The sequence below is a fragment of the Tamandua tetradactyla genome, chromosome 1, assembly GCF_023851605.1.
Source record: "Tamandua tetradactyla isolate mTamTet1 chromosome 1, mTamTet1.pri, whole genome shotgun sequence".
Lineage (NCBI taxonomy): Eukaryota > Metazoa > Chordata > Mammalia > Pilosa > Myrmecophagidae > Tamandua > Tamandua tetradactyla.
This window is the reverse complement of record NC_135327.1, coordinates 34,671,677-34,693,518: the sequence shown is the minus strand read 5'-3', so window position 1 is coordinate 34,693,518 and position 21,842 is coordinate 34,671,677. Positions and strand designations below refer to the sequence as shown.

General features: G+C 41.5%; 2 protein-coding genes across 3 annotated transcripts in view; one reads left to right on the top strand and one right to left on the bottom strand.

Annotated features, from left to right (window-relative positions):
• The window catches only part of ABHD12 (abhydrolase domain containing 12, lysophospholipase), an 88,218-nt gene extending 83,181 nt beyond the window's left edge, over positions 1 to 5,037 (bottom strand). The window contains exon 1 of the mRNA XM_077114160.1: positions 4,731 to 5,037. Coding sequence (XP_076970275.1) covers positions 4,731 to 4,921 — 191 coding nt within the window. The 5' untranslated portion in view covers positions 4,922 to 5,037. The remainder of the gene's footprint in view (positions 1 to 4,730) is intronic.
• Positions 5,038 to 8,553: 3,516 nt separating this feature from the next.
• GINS1 (GINS complex subunit 1) overlaps positions 8,554 to 21,842 on the top strand; it is a 40,767-nt gene continuing 27,478 nt past the window's right edge. The window contains exons 1-4 of one of the 2 annotated variants that reach the window (XM_077114139.1): positions 8,554 to 8,752; positions 11,852 to 11,916; positions 15,295 to 15,393; positions 15,885 to 15,975. In XM_077114139.1, the coding sequence (XP_076970254.1) occupies positions 8,678 to 8,752; positions 11,852 to 11,916; positions 15,295 to 15,393; positions 15,885 to 15,975 (330 nt within the window). In that variant the 5' untranslated portion in view covers positions 8,554 to 8,677. The remainder of the gene's footprint in view (positions 8,753 to 11,851; positions 11,917 to 15,294; positions 15,394 to 15,884; positions 15,976 to 21,842) is intronic. The other variant, XM_077114149.1, reaches the window with a different exon arrangement.

The window sequence follows — 21,842 nt, the reverse complement described above, 5'->3', positions numbered from 1 at the left end:
TAGCCAGCGCCCTAGCTGAGGCAGTCTTAAACAAACCCTGCCCCCTTCCTTGTCACAGTCCAAGTAGACTGTAAGTACAGGAGAACGAGAAAGGGGATGGACAAAACTGACTTTATGAAAGTTAGCTCAGAACTCACTCTCATCGGCTTTAAATTAAGGATGAAGTGATGCCAGTAAGAGATGCTTGAAGAATGAGCTTAGTGTTAAACCCAGAAGACTGATGCTGAAAGAACCTGGCCTCAGCTGCTTGCCTCCTGGGTTAGGTGAAGCCATGAGCAGTCCTAGTTGAGCCCTTCCTTTGGGTCAAGGAAGACCTAGAGGTGCCCGTGCCTGTGTTCTGTTTGTTCATGATGGTGACTGGGACATAAAACCTCCCATCCATCCTGCTAACATCATTCAATTGGGCAGGCCTGGTCTGTGAGTTGGGAAGGGAGGATAAAGATGTGGCTGACTGAAATATACAGGCTTTGCACATCTCATTCTGCCTTCTCAGAGTCCAAACTACATCACTCATTCCTTCACTGTGTATTCCGAAGAACTCCAGAGTGCAAGGTTATGTAAAGTAGAACCAATATCCACTTCCTCCTCTAAGGAGAGCAAAATGGACATATGGGTCTAACCCAAAGTAGATGTTTTAAACATCTACTTTTAAAAAAACAAAAAAGGTCCTTGTCCAGAAATTTAAAAAAAAAAAACAAAAACATGGAATATTTTTGTTTTTTTGGACCTCCAAAATTGTTGTTGCTTTCTTCTGCATCAGTTGTTAACATTAAAAATCTGGAGATAGCAAACACACATGCAAATCCCAGCTACTCTTTTCTGGGAAGACTGGAAGATCTGGCCACCCTGGGTCCATATCCCTGTCAGATAGATGCAAGCCAGGCTGCAGTAGCTGCTGTCCCCTGCAGATGGGACATATTCTCTCTACTTCACAATCCTCACCATCCCCCTAGTCTCTCAGAACTAACAGATAAGTAAACATTTTCTCGGACGAATATACACATATATATAGATATATAGATATATACAACACATACATATATATATTATATATATATAGACACGTGTATATTTGTACATGTGTTTATTACATATATCATTGACTAATATAAATCAAGAAAAAAGGAGGGGAAAAAAAACACACATAAGTACACAAAATAGGGACTAAGACTAGGGAAATAATCCCATACACAGAGGGAAAAAGCTGGATAAAATGATTTTCTTCAAACATACAAATTATCAAAACTGAATCCTGAAAGATACAGTAAATCTAAACAAGCCAATGACTTTGGAGAAACTAAAATTATCAACACATTATCTTCTAATAAAGTACCAACCTTTGACAATTTTATAGATGAATGCTACTAAAATTTAAAGAAACCAATAATTTCAAAAGTATTTTCCAAAGCAGAAAGAGAAAGGAAAAGCTTCTTACAGAGCTATATAAAGCACAACTACAACTTAACAAAGAGGGCATTAAAAAAGAAAAATTATAGACTAGTCTTACCAAATAATGATATAAAACTCCCAGATAAAATATGAAAAAATAGAATCTGGCTTCACAATAACAGTAATCTCACCTGAGGAATGCAGTTATGATTCAATAACAGGAACTCCAGTACTATAACTCAGCATGTTAACAGGTTATAGAGAAAATCTATATTATCATTCTATAGCTGCTGAAATGGTATTTGATAAAATTCAACAAACATTTTTTTATTTAAAAAACTAATATTAGCCACACAACCCTTAATAGAATAACCAGTATGGCATTTAAAGGCAAAAACACTAAAAGCATTTGCATTAAAAGTGGGAACAAGGCAAGTGTACTCAGTATCATCACTATAATTTAACCCTATTCTGGAAATACAATGCAGTCAGAAAAGAAAAAGAAACAAGAGACCTAAAAATTGGATAGCAAGGGACAAAATTATTATTTGCAGCTAGATAATTCAAGGAAATCAACTGGAAAAACTATAAGAAACAATAAGTTGCTACTTACAAAATTAATAAATGCAAAAACTAATAAGAATATGTAATATAAGAAAGGATCCTATTTTCAATAACAAAAAAGATAAAATGACTAGGACTAAACTTAAGAAATGTGCAGGATTTTCAAACTAGCTGTTAAAAGACTTTTCTAAAACAACTGGGGAAATTTGCATGTAGACTGGCTATTAGATTTAAGTTACTGTTAATTTTGCTAGATATGGTCATAGCATTAGGATTACATACATTTTGAAAAGCCCTTATTTATTAGAGATACATAGTGATGCTTTTATGGATACGATAATTTATTTTAAAATATTCCAGCTCCCCCTCCTAATAAAAAAATGGAAAAATAGATGATTCAAGATTGGCAAAAGAGGAGTGATGGATTCATGGGGTTCATTATATTATTTTTCTACTTTTGTGTATTTGAAAATGTCCACAATAAAAAGTTGAAAGAAATGTGCATTGTACAAACAAAAGGACATAGAAATGTAAATAAAAAGGACATAGAAATGTAAATAACTGCAAAGGCATGCCACCTAACAATTAAGAAATGCAAACTGAAGGTCCAAATCAGTTACCATTTTTCATCAATCACACAGAGATCAAAATACCTAGTAATACACAGTACCGGTGGGTGATACAGGAGAAAAAGGTACCTTAAGACTGTTGGTAGGAATCGAAATCAGTACCAGTTCTTTGGAGGGTAAATTAGCTTTATCTTTTAAAGCTATAATCCTCACACCCCTTGGCCCAGCCATCCCATGTCTAGGAATTTACTCTATAGATATTTATACTTCAAGCATTTTCTGTCCCCTCTCATGTGCCAGGCACTGGGGACCCAGATGTGAAGAAAATGATGCCCCTGCTCTCCTCTTGGGGCTTCCATTCCATTGGGGGAGAAAAAGAGCAATAAAACACCTCAACAGATACCTGATAATGTTACGTAGTGATACTGCCAAGGAAGTGATGAGTACAATGAAGAAAAAAGTGAACTGAACAAGGGGGCTGGGACTGGAGGGCTGGCCACTTGGACATCGTGGGCTGATCCTGGAAGGCCTCTGGGAGGAGGCCTGAATGACAGCTGAATAAAGGCCAGAACATAGCCTGAGGATACTGGGAGGGGAGAAGGCCAAGGAGTAAACAAAGTTGGCCTTCCCTCCCTCGGTTTTTCTTTTTATTCCTCTAACAGTTTTTTGTTCATCCAAAGGATATGGGCACTGCTTGGCCTTCTCTCTTTGTTCCCTCACACAAAATTAACTGAATCAGCAGCAGCACATCTTTCAAGGAAGGTGCCAGTTCAGCACTGTTTCCCTAAACAATAATTTGATTTCTTCAAAGGAAGAACTTCCCATTTAATCTAAGGGCTAAGGCAAGCCTGTTTATGAGTGTATTAAAGCTATGCATGAGTTTTTAATGCAGATAAACCTTTCCACAGAAAAAGAGGACAAATCAGCTTCATAAAATATATTAACTACCTGCTAGATAATTTTACATAAAAACAAAAATCTGCTGGTCACTGCCCTTCTGGAAGTGTTGGAAGCCACGGACTTGCAGGGGTCTACAGTTTAATGTAATGATCTTTTAAGCAATGGAGGGTTTTTTTTCCTGGAGGAGTTATTTGACAAATACTTTATACTGAAGTGTCCTGTATCAATGAAGGACATACCAGACGACCTTTTGCTACAAAAGAGAACATTACATTCTAATTTCTTCAGAAGACACCAAGAAACACCAAGGCCTCAAAACTGCATTGAATAGTATGTTCTCCTAACAAAACAAATTAGACCATTATGTGAGGTGAGAAATTTGTTCTGTGAAACATGCTCCCATCTCAAATTTGAAGTCAGTTTACATACACACATTCATTTCCACCTCAGAGGAAGAAAGACTTGGGGACTCCACGAAGATTCCCAAGAAGACCAACTCATCTGGGCAGATTCCTATCGCCACCAACCTCCTGCACAAGAAGAGCCAGGCCTTCCTCCCACAGCGAGGATGAGCTGCATCCTTCCATTCCCCGGACACTAAGGACCGTTGGGCTAGTCCCCAGAGTTCAGCATTTCTGAGCACGGTAAGCTGGTTCTGACAACTAGCTACCCGAGGAGGAGCGTTCCTGATCGAAAAACGAAGGGACTGAGAGGGCTCTACGCGTCAAGCCGGCGAAGTAGCCAAGGGGAAGTCAGGTGGACCCCGCGCTCTAGGGTCCTCCCCAGGGATACCTCAGTCCTCCCTTGTCGGGGGCGGGGGGGTGTCGAGACTTCACGGCCGCTCCAGTCCCTCGGAAAGAACGCCGGTCCAGCAACCCTCCTCCCAGCCCAAGGGCTCCCAAGGGCTCACCTGGGAAAGGTTACGGGGTGGGGGGGATTACGAGTGCGGGGTGGGGGACGGGTGCAAAGGTCGAGAGGTACTGCAGGAGACCGGTAAAGCCCCTACTGGCAAGTAACTGGGGAGGGTGGGCTCGGTGAAGGAAGGAGGTCCGGAGAAGGCTGTGGAAAGAGGTCAATAGGGTGAGGTGGGGAAGCAGGGGGGGAGCGCTCCCGCGGGCAGATAACTGGAGAGGGGCGGGGGGTTCGAGTCCTAGCGGGCCGCCCTGCCTGCCAGGTGAGGGGGAGAAGGTCCGGAGATGGGTGTGGAGACGTGACTCAGGTAAAGTGAGGAGGCAGGTGGGTTGCGGTCCAGCGGGCAGGTAAGTGGAGAAGGGCGGGGGCTCGAGGGCCGCCCGCGGGCCGCCTCACCTGCCCAGCGCGCGCTTCATGCCCGCGTCGGCGGCGCCGCGCGGCTCCGCGGGCCCCGCTCCCGCCAGGCGCAGGTTCTGCTTCAGGCAGTAGTCGGCGTCCAGCGCCGCAGCGGCCGAGCCGGAGGACGCCGAGCCCGCGGCGGAGCAGCGCTCATGCTCCAAGGTGACAGGCTCGGTCCGCTTCCTCATCCCGCGACCGAAAGCCCGAGCCACCCAGGGCGCCCCCCGGCCCCACCGCCAGCTCCAGCCGCCACCGCCGCTCTGAGCCGCCGGCCTCACAGCCCAGCTCCAGGCCGTGGCGCCGGGATATGGGCTCCGCTGGAACCCGGCCCTCGCGCCGGCCAATCAGCGCCGGGCTCCCGCCGGCCCCGCCCTCTTCCCGCCCCCGGGCGGCGGGGAGAGCTTAGCAGCCCAGCGCCGACCCGCAGCCATCTTGGGGAAGGGCGGGCAAAGCCGCGGGCGCGCGTCACCGGCAGGGCGGGGCTGCGCCGTGGGTCCGCTGCCCTGCACCTGGCCTCAGGTCCAGCTAGGAGTCCCCGCAGAGCCCGAAGCCTGCTTCCCTAGCTACCACTTCAGCCCTGTGCCGGGTCCCCCAACATCGGGAACCAAATCTGAACACCACCCCCCACTCCCCCCGAAAGGTTAATAAATGTTAATGAGAACAGCAAATAGGTAGCTAGGTAGATAGAATGATATGGCAAAGGTGACAAGAGGTTAAAATTGGTAGAGCTGGGTTTTGGCGTGGGGGGTGTGTTGAAGCTCTCTGAGGTTTGTTTTATTTTTGCTACTGTCCTGTAAGTTTGACACTATTTCAAAATAAGTTTTTCTTCGTTTGTTTTTTACACGTTTACAAGAATAAAAAGAAAAGAGTAACAAACCACAGGGTTCCAATCATTGGCCACTTTTCTCACAGGACTTGATTTTTTAAATGTATGCTCCTTGTTAAATTTTTAAATTTGAAACATAAAGGTACAGATATTTCTTTTTTACTTTGGAGCTGAACATGCAGAAAATGAACAGTGTAAACGAATTACTTTTTAGAAATCAGTATTCGATTTTGGATTTTTATAAAGCAATTAGAACTAGCTGATGGGGTGGAGTTCAAAAATAAATTTCCACTTATGAAATCCAATTAACTACTAATTCAACCATCCTAGAAAAGAAGAAATAAGGGCAGTTTCATAAATTTAGTCTTATAGTTTTGGCTTTCTTTAGCACTGTATAGTTCATTGTGCATTATGACCCACAATCGAGAGATATATTTCTTTGTTTATTCCAAAGTAACTTTTCCAATTTTGACCTTTTTGTAAGTTTGAAAACTATTGGCATCTGGCATCTGGTAATTTAAGATCAATCAGAAATGCTTTTAGAAATAGCTTCTTACATTAGGTTTGCAATGATGCTGTGAAATTAGAAAAGAATTTCATTAACCATTTTAATAAATACCACAACCAGCATTCTTATTTGTGTGGATAGCTCCAAATACATTTTTTTAAAAAAAATTATGGACTCTAAATGGTGAATTCTTTAAAGTGATGTGGAATCACATACTGATTGGGAATTAAAATGTAAAAAATATTTGACCCTATCACTCATAAAGTCTCTTAAATTGAAAGACAAAAAAGCAAGGAGGGAGAAATGTAAGGGGAATTTAGTCTTTCTTGGTCCACACTTGCTGCCTGTGTTTTAAGCACTCAGGCTTTAAATGCCACCCCACACTGGTGACACCTACATTTATATCTCTAGATCACACCTCTTTCCTGAACTCCATGCTTCCTTATACAATGGTCTACTCATTTCTATTCTGATGTCCTTCAGGCACCTAAATTTACTACTCAGTTGAAAACTGGGATCCCCAATTCCACAACTTTCCCCACCTTGGATGGGCAGCTTCACCCTTGCAGTTCATCAGGCCAAAGCACCAGGGTCATCCTTGATGCCTCTTTTCCTAGGCCACAGGTTTTCTATCAGCAAGACTAGACAGCACTCCCTTCAAAGTGTATAGCAGACCCAAAGCTTTCTCACTACCTCCACCATCACCACCCTGGGCCAAGCTGTCATCACTTAACCTTTCATCTGGATTATTTTAATAGCTTCTCTGCCTCCGTGTTTGCCCTGTTTCGCCAATTCAGACACACAAACATCTTTTTTTAAAAAACCTTTTTTTAAACCTAGATCAGATCCTGTCACTTGTTTGCTCAAAACCCTTCAATAGCTCCCCATCTCACTCAAAATAAAACCAAAAGAAGTAGCCTACTGGGCCCTATCTGTTCTGGCCTCCAGCCCCTCCCTTATCTAAGCCACCAGTCTCCCCTCTTGGCCTACTTCAGCACTTGGCTTCCTGCTGTTCCTTGCACATCCCTCCTCAGGGCCTTTGCACTTGGATTGCTCCATATTGCTTCCTGCTGTTCCTCGCACATCCCTCCACAGGGCCTTTGCACTTGCATTGCTCCATATCTACATGGGTTACTCTCTACAGCCCTCGGGTCTTCTCCCAACACTTAGACTCAAAACCCTCAGACCCTCACACCATCACTGTTTACCTCCCTGGCTTATTATTATTCACACTTGTCATCAATATATATCATCAATAAATACTGGGCAAGGGCTTTGTTCACTGCTTTCAGTGTCTAGAAAAAATGGCACTTCCTAAATATTGGCTGAAGGAATGACTTAGTCATTAGAATCCCCCAAGGAGGGGGTTCTATCCCCATTTTACAAATAAGGAAGCAAGTCTTGGGGAAGTTCAGGGACTTTGCCTAAAGGCACAAATTAAGAAATTTATGGCAGAGGAGGAACGTGGAAAGTGGTGTTCGGACCACAGTCCTGCATTACATCCATGGTAGAATGTGGATGATAACACTTGGCTAAAGTATTCCTTACTGTAGGGCTGAGAAGGAAAAGCCAGTCCACATAAGGATAAAATTCAGAGGATTTGTCTTTAATCTGGCCATTTTTCAGTCGTATATCAAGTGTCTATAGTTGCAAAAGAGCAGTGGAATTTCTAGGGTTGGCTAGAAGTAATACTGCTTTTAAAAAAAAAAGCAGCGTAGTTAGTATACATTGTTTCTATAGCAGTGATTCCCTGTTGATTCTACATGGTTAAGAAACTTTCCATAGGTCATCTAGAAGAGAAAATGCTTTGTGGATTCGTGTAATTCTAGGGCACTTTTTCTCCCTCTAGAGACCTTGTGACAAGGACTGATTTACAAACAACTTTACTTGATTGCTTAAAAATAAAAAAAGTGCTACTGTTTTTATTTGGTTTGATAGTGGAAAGCTTAAAGTCAGTGTGACCCTGGGCAAGTTACCTAACTACTCTGCTTCTTAATAGCCTTAATAATCACCTTTAGGGATAATTATGAGAAATAAACTAAATAAATTTCAGTTCGTCGCACACATGAGGTTCTCAATGAAAGCTGGTTTCCCTTGACTATCAAACAAAAAACTCATGCTGTAAAAGTACACAAATGAAACGCTGCGTCACAGTATTAATGCAAGTTCTGAACCTTTCTTCTTCGTCCCAAAGGTCTAAACCTAAATGAAAATGAATGAGTCAAACGGCAAAAGGCGGAAAAGGGAAGGATGCGCGTTCCTCCAGCCCGAGCCGTGCTGCGAGAAGTTCTGTCTTTCCGAGCTCGTGGCGACCCGGAGCTTGCAGCGTAGAGGCCTCACCCCTCCCAGTGCACTGTCCTTTGGGGGCTGGCCCGCCAGCTCTGCTCCTCTTCAAGTGCAGATGCGCGGCGGAGGTAAATGTCCCTCTTCGGCCACCGTAGCCCGCGGACTAGCAGTGCTTTTCCATTGGTTGGTGTGTTTGGCGCCAAAAGGAGAAACGGAGTGGGAAGCCAGGGGCATAAGCTGAGGGAGAGATTGCAGCGCAGCGGTCGAGAGTCCGACGACTGTCTGGCGTGAGAGCGTTGTTGAAGAGGCTGGGGTGCGTCCGCCATGTTCTGCGAAAAAGCCATGGAGCTGGTCCGCGAGCTGTACCGGGCGTCCGAAGGGCAGTTGCCAGCGTTCAACGTGAGCTGGGCGGCCGGGAGGAGGTGACGGGGAGGGACGGGGAGGGGGCGGGGCTGAGGCAGAGGGGCGGGGCGGCTTCCTCGGGGTCCTCTCCTGCGTCTCCCTTACGAATTTTACTTTACCCCTGTACTAGCTCCAAAGTCGGGAAGAGAAATTTGGGACAAAGCAGGAAAAAACGCGGGAGGGAAAAAAAAAACATTCATGCTTATACTTCCAGCGATGTGATGAATCTGTCATATGAACATATTTCCTTTAGTGTTTTTCTAAGCTTAGCTGTATTGTCTGATAGTCTAGCATTTTTCCGGAATCGGACTGCGAAGTGTGGTGATTAAAAGCTAGGCCTCTGGATTAGGCTGGGATTTTTGGTTCCGTTGTGTGGTTTAGGCACTGTTACTCAAGCTTTCTGTGCTCGAAGTTTTCTTAGCACAGAAATAGGATGATGAGGATAATCCTAGCGCCCAGCCCCCGGGGAGGGAGGATTCGCAGTTTGTGTGTGATGCGCTCTGAACAATGCTTGGCAAACGGTAGGGGCCGTTTGCTACTAATTTTATTTCTATTTCTACTCCTGCTATTAGGATTATTCTTACTTCTCTGTTAACTACTACTGTGTGCCTCACAGGGAGTTAAGCACTCGACTTCTGTTATCCTTATTCTCATGATAAACCTTTGAGATATAAACTGTTGTTTTTTTTTTTCTCCAGGTATATAAAAGGAGGCTTGGGGAGTTGAAGTAACTTGCACTGGTGAGGTAGCCAGGAAGGAGTAAACTTAGGATTTGAACCCTGGCAGCCTGGCTCCAGAGCCTAATTCTGAATCCTATGCTAGACTGTTTCCACTGTCTTAGCACAGTGACCTGTAGATGCCAGGGCACATTCTACTGAGAGAGGGATATGAAAACAGGTAAACAATGCGGTGTGGTAAGTGATAACTTCGAGGTGTAGACAAGGAGCACAAAGGAGAAATGCCAGTGTGAGGTGAGGTCCAGGAGGGGCATTGGAGTCATGTCTGGAAGGATGAGTTCACCACTCCCAGCCAAAGGGCACTGTAGTGCAAAGACACATGATCACAGCTAGGAAAGGTGCCTGAGAGAGGGTATGTGGGGGACAACACAGGTTAGCTCAGAGGAGTCCAGTCATATGCACAGAGTAAGGAGTAGAGGGTTTTAGGCAGGGCTGTGATGGGGTCATTTTTGTGTTTTGAAGTAACTATAGCTGCAGTGTGAAGAGTGGATTGGAAAGAAAGAATAAAGGCAGAGCAATGGATTAGTAGGCTGTTATAGTATACCAGGTGGAAAACATGCATGGTGTGAACTGTGTCAGGGCCATGAGCACTAGAGTGGGTTATGGAGACTTGGAACAAATAGGATTTGTAACTCTTAGGATGAGGTAGAGATGGGGTGGGTGATGCATGGGCAGGGAAATCAGGGAGGTTTCTTTTAGCATACAAGGCCATCAGTCAACATAGGTAGAGATCATGAGAAAGAGTGTTTGGGAAAGGTGATGAATTTAAGTTTGAACGTTAAAGATCACCTACTGTGACAAGTCATTTTACGGATGAGAAGACTGAGCCAAGAGAAATTATGAATTCAGGGATGTGTCTATTCTTCCAGCATATTGGAGGCAGTCTCAATTTGAATACTGGATTCTGTTCTTTCAACTTCAGAAGAGCTACATAATTTAAAAAGTTAGGTGAGGGTGGTACAGTGGTGGCTCAGCAGCAGAATTCTCGCCTGCCATGCCAAAGACCCAGGTTCAATTCCCAGTGTCTGCCCATGTAAAAAAAAAAAAATGTTAGGTGACATCAGGGGAAAGTTCAGAAGAGAGGTGTGCTGGGTATGGGAGCTCTAAGATATGGCTCCACAATGGGGTCAAAGATCTAGGATCCTGGGAGGAAACAGGCCAAGGGGACAGAGTGACTTGTCCAAACAGGCAGTGGCCAACCTGGCTTTGGACCCGGCCCTGGAGACCTTGAGCCCAGCATCTTTTCACTCCAAAAGCATTTTAAGATGTCTGTTGGTTTACCACTAAGACCTTGGGGGCCAAGGTCTTAGGAACTGTGAAAGCAGTCCTTTTAGATGTTACTGGGAATGCCTTTTGTATCCTTTGTCTTGTTAGTGCCTTCCTGGACAACCTACCTGGTAGTCAGTGTGACTCAGCAGATCCAGGATTGACCTGAGGGCCAACAAGGGTTTCAGGAATCCTGGCCCCAAGGAAGTGATAGCTGGGAGGGCTCCTCTGCCTTGTTCATTCCAGGATTGCACAGGGTGAGGGCTGTGTTCAGCAAGTTAAAACCATTATCCTCTTTCTATGTCCAGAACTGTGGTGATTGAGTTTCTAGGAAAATGATCTTGGGCACCCAGGGGCAGCACAGAACAGATGTAATTCCCACTAAAGATAAAAATTCAAACCTGAAAGTGTTTGTATTTTATGAAATTATTTCTCACTTGGATTTTATATACCTGCAGATCTCTTAATTGTACAAGAATTTTCAATTTCAAGTAGTACTTGCTGTATTAAGGAGAATGTTTAACTGAAAACAGATAAATCAGACTTTTTCATAATTTTTTCTTTACCAGCTGATGAAAGTGAAGGTGGAAGCATGCTTATATTTTCCACAAAGAATTGTCTTTTTTTGTATTTGAGCAAGGTTTATATAGTTGGTTTTGTAATTATATCAGTAATACCAAAGCATTTTTGGCTAACACAGGTATTTTGGCTCTAAAAGTAAATTAGGAAAAATAGACAGGTTACTTTTCTTTGGATTGTTGACAAACCTATTATATAACATTTATGAATTTTAGGATGCTTATGCTTTATCCTTCTAAGGTAAATGTAAAAAAAGAAATTGCCCCAAGGTAAATATTAGGAAAACCTTTGTTCTGTTCTTGCAGTGCAAACCAATACACTGTGCCTTTTAAGACCATCTTTTTAGTAAATAATAAATTATTTACATATTTTTGTCATACCTGATTGCTTCTGCAGGACTATTGATTTTTGATTAGCTATATAAATCAAAGATAAATGTAATATAGACAGAATATTCCACAGAATTGGTGGGGGAATTAATGAATGTGTATCAATATCAGTTTATGTATTCTAGGAGGATGGACTCAGGCAAGTTCTGGAGGAGATGAAAGCTTTATATGAACAAAACCAGTCTGATGTGTAAGTTTTAAGACAATTGCTATTTTAAAACAGTTTAAAAAATAAGAAAGATATTGAAATCAAATAACCTTGCACCGATTTTCCATTTTGGGTTGTTATTTTTTAATATAATTTTTTAAAAATCTCTGAATATGATCATACTCTAGCTAAACAACTTAGCACAGGACTAGAGGTGTTTGTCTTGCTCACTGCTATATCCTCAGGCTCAGTTTAGTACTTGGTACTTGGTGGATGCTCAATATTTGTTGTTTGACTGATATGTCCTGAAAGGAATTAGAGCATATCACAAAGCGATAAATTCCCACTGTTTTCATTGATCGATGCCTTAGTGCATTTGTTGAAGGGAGAAAGGACAGTTTGTACGTTTGGCAGGAGTAGCAGTGATTTCTGGTAGCTTGAGTTGAGGTCACTGAGAACTAGTGCCACAAAAGGCTGCAGCTTGGCAAATTAAGCGAGGGCTCTAGGTTTGTAGACTGTTTAGAGCTGAGCATGGCATTTGGCATGATAGAGATATTTGGGCTGTAAGACAAACTTAGTAGGTTTCTATAACTTGATGAGGCGTGAGACATACAAGAGCACCAAGTGAAAGGTCAAAGTGGGGGCTTTCAAGATCCCAGCCCAGAGAGATACCTGTCTCTGTGGCATGTGCTCTTTGGCCTTGTTAGGCACAGTGTTTTCATCAGTTATTTGGATAGGGAAACAAGTGACATGCTCATAAGATTCTTTCAGCACACAAAATGATAGGAGCATTTTCCAACTGTTATTTGAGGATAGATACAGAAAAATTTTCACACATGGATTGAGGAGCTGAACCTTGATAAGTCTGCAGTGAACACAAAGTAAGTGTGAAGTCCTGAATTCAGGTCCCAATCCGTTCATTCAGTTATTCAACAAATGTTTATTAAACTGTTTGTGATAAGTGGCACTGGCATTATAGTTGTGAACATTCCAGTCAAGACACCTGCCCTTATCGGCATGGCGGGAAAGACTGATGGTAAATACAGATACACTGAAAACTTTGTCACAGCTGGAAGAGGTACTGTGAAGGACAGAGCACAGGGCTCTGAAAATAAGGAATTTAAGGAAACATTTAGATGGAGGAGTCAGGACAATTCTCTCCAAAAAGGAGACATTTTGGAGAAGCAGGTTTCTGCGAGGGGGACTGACACTTAGAAAAGGCCAAATGGCTGGCATCTAGGAAGCAGGCAAAGAGAGAGAGACACTGGTAGAGAGATTTCAGGTGTGTATCAATGGTACCTCCAAATCCTCTCTATAAGAGAAGTAAGTTTAAATGGAGTGAGTGTTGTTCCCTCACTCAGAAAATATTTGTTGATCCTCAAGTATGTGCACATACTGTACTTCAGCTTTCTTCCCACAGAGAGGAGAACATTTGACAAAACTTAAGAACTATAATGTTATGTTTGTCTCTTATCACAGCCTGATAAAGGGATTCCAGAAAGTGAGCTAATACAGTGTTTGTCTTTTGGAAATAAAGAGAGTAATTAGTGTTCAGAAATGCATGGTACCAAATGTTTCAATGAAATTCTTCTGATCTTAGGCAAGGTATTTAACTTTTAGCTTTTGGCTTTATTATCTTTTGTTATTAGAAGCTCTGATGGGTAGACAAGTGTTTTAGTTTGCTAAAGCTGCAAAAATGCAACACATCAGAGATGTATTGGCTTTTAATAAGGAAATTTATTTAGTTAAAAATTTATAGTTCTTCAGAGGAAAAGCAGCTGGCTTTCCTCTGGTTTTTTCTATCATGTGGGAAGACACATGGTGGATGTCAGCTTCACTCCGGGTTTCTGGCTTTCCCTGGGGTGATTCCTTTCTGAATCTCTAAACATCTGGGTGTGAGCTCCATGTGCTGAAGGTATATAATCAGTGACTCACAATATCATCACATAGTTGTATATTCATCACCGTGATCATGTCTTAGAACATCTACATCATTCCAGAAAAAGAAATAAAAAGAACAAAGAAAAAACTCATATATACCATACCCCATACCCCTCCCTCCCATTGACCACTAGTATTTTCATCTACCCAATATATTTTAGCCTTTGTTCCCCCTATTTTTTCCTATACCCCTTACCATTCCCTTCTATTGATCACTAGTATTTCAGTCTACTCAATTTATTTTAATATTTATTCCCCTTATTATTTATTTATTTTTAATCCATATGTTTTACTTATCTGTTCATACATCAGATACAAGGTTTTATCTGTAGATAAAAGGAGCATCAGACGTAAGGTTTTCATACTCACAGTAACATTGCGAAAGCTATATCATTATACATTCATCTTCAAGAAACATGGCTACTGGAACATAGCTTTACAGTTTCAGGCACTTCTTTCTAGCATCTCTAATACACCTTAAACTAAAAAGGGGATATCTATAAAATGCGTAAGAATAACCTCTAGGATACACTTCGACTCTGAAATCTCTCAGCCTTTGACACTTTATTTTGTCTCATTTCTCTTTTCCTGCTTTTGGTCAAGAAGGTTTTCTCAGTCCCTTGATGCTGAGTCCCAGCTCATTCTAGGATTCCTGTCCCATTTTGCCATGGAAGTTTCACCTGTGGGAGTCATGTCCCACTTAGAGAGGGGGAGGGCAATGAGTTTGCCTTCTGTGTTGGCTGAGAGAGAGGCCACATCTGAGCAACCAAAGAGGTTCTCTGGGGGGTGATTCTTAGTGCTAATTTTAAATTAGCTTAGTGTACTCTTTGCAGGGATAAGTTTCATATGAACAAACCCCAAAATTGAGGGCTTGACCTATTGCTTTGGTTGTCCCCACTGCTTGTGAGAATATCAGGAATTCCCCAAATGGGAAAGTTGAATTTTCCCCCTTTCTTCCATTTCCCCAAGGGGACTTTGCAAATACTTCATTATTCACTGTTTAGATCACTCTGGGATTTATCAGGGCATCACACTGGACAAACCTACAAAATCTCATGCCTTATTCAAAGTTCCATATACTTAAGATATTCAATTAACCTATCCATATAAGTTATATTAGGAAATGCACTAGTCTGACCTCTCTCTTTTAAGCCTCCAGTTAATTAAATCTTCCTCATTGTGGAAGGCATGCCCCTTAGCCAACTGCAAATGAAATCAGTCATAAGTGAATTTCACATACTGATGATTTAAGTCCACAGAAACAGAACAGGGCATCATCACCTGGCCAAGTTGACCCTGAACCTAACTATCAGAACTGATTACAGTTTGCTTAGGTTAACTGTTAATTACAAATGGATCAAAAAGGCTGTGTTTGGCATTTGTTTGACTTTGAAAAATATCATTGGAAAAACAACTGACAAATTTTCTGACACCAAAATGTGCATATTTGTTCTTTTTTTCTTTAAATACTTTTATCAGGAATGAAGCAAAGTCAGATGGACGAAGCGATCTGATACCAACCATCAAATTTCGACACTGTTCTTTATTAAGAAATCGGCGCTGTGTTGTGGCATACCTGTAAGCATCTCATTTGGCTTCTAGTGGCAAAGGAGAGTTTTCTAAGTAATGTCTCAATTTCAAATCAGTAATAGGAAATCTGAGATTTGTTTCTATCAGCATTCTGAATCTTTTTTTCCCCACTTTTAAAACTCTTTATGAAAAATTACAATATAATGAATCCCCATGTAGCCATCATATTGCCACATTGTTCTATTGGATTATGCAAGGGTCTTTTGAATGCCAAGCATCATGAATATGCATCACTAATAAGGACCTTTCGTCCTTTCCTTACATAATTCCTGAGCCATTATCACGCCTAACAAAATAATAATGCCTCATTGGCATCTATCCAGTCCAATTTTCTAATTTTCCACTTGTCCCAAAGATTTCTTCTTATAGTTGGCTGATTTGCATCAGGATCTAAAAACAGATCCTCACATAAGGTTTGTTGTTGAATCTTTAATCTTTCCCCTTTTATTCAGACAGCTAATGCCTTTTTAATGTCCTAGGTATGACCGCTTGCTTCGGATTAGAGCACTCAGGTGGGAATATGGCAGCATCTTGCCAAATGCTTTACGATTTCATATGTCTGCTGAAGAAGTAAGTTGGCATTGTTGTTGAAGCTTAGAATTTGGAAAAACATTGGGATTCTGGCATTATTCTGAAATTGTATTTTTGGCATTTCTCTTTTTGAGAAACATCTGTTTCTCAGTATTTTGGGACTGTATTTATACTGTGATGCGGATGGGGCTGGTCAAGAGTGCTATTATAAATATATTCTAAGAGAATTTATTTCTAAATGCTGTATGGAAAACTATTATTATTTCCCGCAAAAAAGGTCCCACTTTATTACTTAGAATCATGGGATTAAAAAACTTGTATTAGGGTGCACAGGTAGTTCAGTGGTTAGAATGCACGCCTTTCATGCAGAAGACCAGGGTTCTACTCATCTGTTGACAAGGTAGATAAAAGGAACATAAGACACAAGGTTTTCACAATCACAGTCACACTGTGAAAGCTACACCATTATACAATCTTCATCAAGAAACATGGCTACTGCAAACGGACATTTGCACACCAATGTTTATAGCAGCATTATTTACAATTGCAAAGAGATGGAAACAGCCAAAATCTCCATCAACAGAAGAGTGGCTAAACAAACTGTGGTATATACATACGATGGAATATTATGCAGCTTTAAGACAAGATAAACTTATGAACCATGTAATAACATGGATGGACCTAGAGAATATTATGCTGAGTGAATCCAGCCAAAAACTAAAGGACAAATACTGTATGGTCCCACTGATGTGAACGGACATTCGAGAATAAACTTGAAATATGTCATTGGTAACAGAGTTCAGCAGGAGTTAGAAACAGGGTAAGACAATGGGTAATTGAAGCTGAAGGGATACAGACTGTGCAACAGGACTAGATACAAAAACTCAAAAATGGACAACACAATAATACCTAATTGTAAAGTAATCATGTTAAAACACTGAATGAAGCTGCATCTGAGCTATAGGTTTTTGTTTTGTTTTGTTTTGTTTTGTTTTGATTTTACTATTATTACTTTTATTTTTTTCTCTATATTAACATTCTATATCTTTTTCGGTTATGTTGCTAGTTCTTCTAAACCAATGCAAATGTACTAAGAAATGATGTTCATGCATCTATGTGATGATGTTAAGAATTAATGATTGCATGTGTAGAATGGTATGATCTCTAAATGTTGGGTTAATTTCTTTTTTTCCATTAATTAAAAAAAAAAAAAAAAAGAGAAGGGATAATTGGAGATGAAGGGATACAGACTGTACAACGGGACTGGATATAAAAACTCAGAAATGGACAGCACAATACTACCCAATTGTAATGCAATTATGTTAAAACACTGAATGAAGCTGCATGTGAGGTATAGGTTTTTTGGTTTTGTTTTTTTTGTTTTTTTTTCTTTCTATTATTGTTTTAATTCTTATTCTGTTGTCTTTTTATTTCTTTTTCTAAATCGATGCAAATGTACTAAGAAATGATGAATATGCAACTATGTGATGTTATTAAGAATTACTGATTGTACATGTAGATTGGAATGATTTCTAATTGTTTTGTTAATTCTTTTTTTAATTAATAAAAAAAAAAAAAAAAGAAAAGAAACATGGCTACTGGAACACAGCTCTACATTTTCAGGCAGTTCCCTCCAGCCTCTCCATTTCCTCTTGGATAACAAGGTGATATCTACTTAATGCATAAGAATAACCTGCAGGATAACCTCTCGACTCTGTATGGAATCTCTCAGCCATTGACACTTTATTTGTCTCATTTCACTCTTCCCCACTTTTGGTCGAGAAGGTTTCCTCAATCCCTTGATGCTGAGTCTCAGCTCATTCTAGGGTTTTTCTCAATCTCTTGATGCTGAGTCCCAGCTCATTCTCGGATTTCTGTCCACGTTGCCAGGAAGGTTCACACCCCTGGGAGTCATGTCCTACGTAGACAGGGGGAGGGTGGTGAGTTTGCATGTTGTGTTGGCTGGAGAGAGATGCCACATCTGAGCAACAAAAGAGGCTCTCTTGGGGGTGACTGTTAAGGCCTAATTTTAAGTAGGCTCGACCTATCCCCTGTGGGGTTAAGTTTCATATGAACAAACCGCAAGACTAGGGGCTCAGCCTATAGCTTTGGTTGTCCACACTGCTTGTGAGAATATCAAGAATTCAACTTGGGGAAGTTGAGTTTTTCCCCATTGTCACCATTCCCCAAAGGGAACTTTGCAAATACTTTTCCACTCACTGATCAAATTACTGTGGGATTCATCAGGGCATCACTCTGGACAAACCAACAAAATCTCATGTCCTACCCAAGGTTCCATGTACTTATGTCGTTCAACCAAGCTATCTACATAAGTTATATTAGGAAATGCACTAGTCAAAATATAAATTTTGTACGAATAAACATTTTTTGCTTTAGTCTTACACATAAGTTGAAATTTAAAAATATTAATTACCATCTATTTTCAGCACCCTGCAGTAATGACATTCCTTTGTTCTTCCTCCTGCAAAAACATTTTTTAAATTTGTACATTTAGTCACTGTCATTATACGCTCTAGGCAATCCTTGATTATACCATCTCAATCTTTATCGTCTATCTTTCTTTCTGATTTCATTTGTGCCCCCAGCCCCCCTCCCTCTATCATTCTCACATTCAGCTTCATTCAGTGTTTTAACATAATTGTATTACAGTTAGGGAGTATTGTGCTGTCCATTTCTGAGTTTTTACATTCAGTCCTATTGTACAATCTGTATCCCTTCAGCTCCAATTACCCAATATCTTACCCTATTCTATCTCCTGATGATCTCTGTTACCAACGAAATTCTAAGTTTATTCAATAATGTCAATTCATATCAGTGAGACCATGCAGTATTTGTACTTTTGTTTCTGGCTAATCTCACTCAGCATAATGCCCTTAAGGTCCATCCATGTCATTACACACTTCATAACTTTATTCTGTCTCACAGCTGCATAATATTCCATCGTATGTATATACCACAGTTTGTTTAGCCACCCGTCTGTTGATGAACATTTTGGCTGTTTCCATTTCTTGGAAATTGTAAATAATACTGCTATAAACATTGGTGTGCAAATGTCCGTTTGTGTCCTTGCCCTCATGTCCTTTGAGTACAGACAGCCTATAGATGGGTCCCGTTCCCTAATCCATTCTGCCAGTCCATGTCCCCCAATTGGGAAGCTTAATCCATCAACATCAGTGTTATTACAGCCCGGGCAGTACCCTCCTCTACCATTTTGTCTTTTGGCTTTTATATGTCCTTCTAATTTTCCTTCTTTTTACCTTTACTCATGGTCTTCCTTTCTACACTCTTCTCCACACCTCTCTCTTCTGCCTTTGTATCTGTCTCTAGTGCTCCCTTTAGTATTTCTTGCAGATCTGGTCTCTTGGTCATGAATTCACTCTGATTTTTTGTCTGAAAATGTTTTAATTTCTCCCTCAGTTTTGAAGGACAATTTTGCTGGATATAGAATTCTTCGTTGGCAGTTTTTCTCTCTCTCTTTTTTTTTTAACATGGGCAGGCACCGGGAATTGAACCCGGGTCCTCTGGCATGGCAGGCAAGCGTCCTTGCCTGCTGAGCCACCGTGGCCCGCCCCCCACTGTCTTCTTGCCTCCATTGTTTCTGTTGAGAAATCTACACATGGTCTTATTGGGCTTCCCTTGTATATGATGGATTGCTTTTCTCTTGCTGCTTTCAAGATTCTCTCGTTCTCTTTGATCTTTGACATTCTGATTAGTAAATGTCTTGGAGTACATCTATTCTCTTTGGGGTATGCTGCACTTCTTGGATCTATAATTTTAAGTCCTTCATAAGAGTTGGGAAATTTTCAGTGATAGCTTCCTCCATTAGTTTTTCTCCTCCTTTTCCGTTCTCTTCTCCTTCTGGGACACCCACAACACATATATTCATGCACTTTATATTGTCCTTCAATTCACTGAGTCCCTGCTCATATCTTTCCATTTTTTCCCCTATATGTTCTTTTGCCTGACGGATTTCAGATGTTCCGTCCTCCAGTTCACTAATTCTATGTTCTGTCTCTTGAAATCTACCATTGTGGGTTTCCATTGTTTTTTTCATCTCTTCTGCTGTGCCTTTCATTCCCATAAGTTCTGTGATTTGTGTTTTCAGACTTTCAATTTCTTCTTTTTGTTCGTTCCTCGCCTTCTTTATATCCTCCCTCAATTCATTGATTTGGTTTTTGATGAGGTTTTCCATGTCTGTTAGTATATTCTGAATTAAATGTTTCAGCTCCTGTATCTCATTTGAATTGTTGGGTTGTTCCTTTGGGCCATATCTTCAATTTTCCTGGTGTGATTTGTTATTTTTTGCTGGCATCTAGGCATTTAATTACCTTAATTAGCTTATTCTGGAGATTGCTTGCACTTCTTTTACCTAGGGTTTTCTTGCTGAATAAATTTGTTGTCTCCCTGTTCTTTGACATTCAGTTCAGCTTTTTCTGGACCTCTAGCTTAGGTTTTGTTTAACAGGAGAATTTTTCAGTTCTTGTGTTCTTGTTTCCTGCCCTGCCTGTATGGTACCTATTGCCCCCCACCCTGAGTAGGATCTATGTAGGTATTACAGACCCCAGCTGGATTTCCCCAGACCAAACCGGCCTCTTATCAGGAGGAAGGAGTCACCTGCATCAGTTTTCCCTGAGGGTGAGACCCAGCAGGTTGAAAGACTTTCCTGTGAAGTCTCTGGGCTCTGTTTTTCTTATCCTGCCCAGTATGTGGTGCTTGTCTGCCTGTAGGTCCCACCAGCATCAGATGAAGCGGTACCTTTAACTTTGGCTGGGGGTGTGGTGGAGACAGAGGAGAGGTTGTAGGCTGGTTTTAATGGCTTCAAATTACCAAGCCCTGGTGTCTGAATTCCTTGAGAGAGGGGTTCCACCTGAGTTGGGCTTCACCCCTCCCCTGGGTAAGGCACAGATTCCAGACAAGCCCTCAAAACAAGTTTGTTTCTGCCTATGCCTGGGGCAGTAGAAACATAGCCACAAAAACCTCTGTTTCCTTCTTTTTTATTCCTTTTTCAGTCAGCCCTGCCCCCTTGGTGCCAGGGCAAAAATGAGCAACCTCTGCTTTGACCAGATTCACCTGAGCTGGGGGCCTATTTTTAGTAGTCAGAATTTGTTAATTAATTCCACAGTTGGCATTTGGTTGGGCTCAGCCTCTGCTGCTGGTAAAGTCTCTTTCCTTTCCCCTCTGGGAAGCAGCCTGTTGGGGAGTGGCGCCGGCCGCTACAGCTTGGGGAACTCACGGTTCTGGGGGGCTCGCAGCTGGTCCAGCTGGTCTAGACTGGGGTACGCTGTGTGTCCGGTCACTGATGTGGTTCCAGGAGCTGTTTGTATTGTTTCTGGTTATTTACTTGTTTTTCTGGAGGACAAACTAAAACACACACATTGCTAAGCCGCCATCTTGGCCCGGAAGTCCCCTTCTATTGTCTTTTTGATCTCCTTTATGTCATTTGCTGTTTCACTTATTTTATTGAGTATAGTTGTATGAATATCTTTGATTAATTGTTCCCACATCTGTGTCTCCTCTGGTGTTTGAATTTGTTCATTAGGCAGGGCTATATTTGTCTGCATTGCAATATGCTTAGTGATCTTCTGTCTTCACAGCATGTAAATATCTTGATTGATTTACTTTGGGAGTTGATTTCTTTCAGTAGTCTAAGTTCTTGTGTTTGTGGGATGGTGTGCATGTGCGGCTCTAAGACTGCTATAAACTGAGGTTCCCAGAACTGAATGATGTAATTGGGGGTCCGTGTACATATGTGGGTCTTGGAGTGCCATAAACTGATTCACAGAGCTTGGGGGATGGGGCAAGTTTGTACGAGACTATGGGCAGGGGGCCAGGGGTAGCCTCGGTATGGAGGTTAGTACCCGCAGCCTTTATGCTCTGGCAACAGC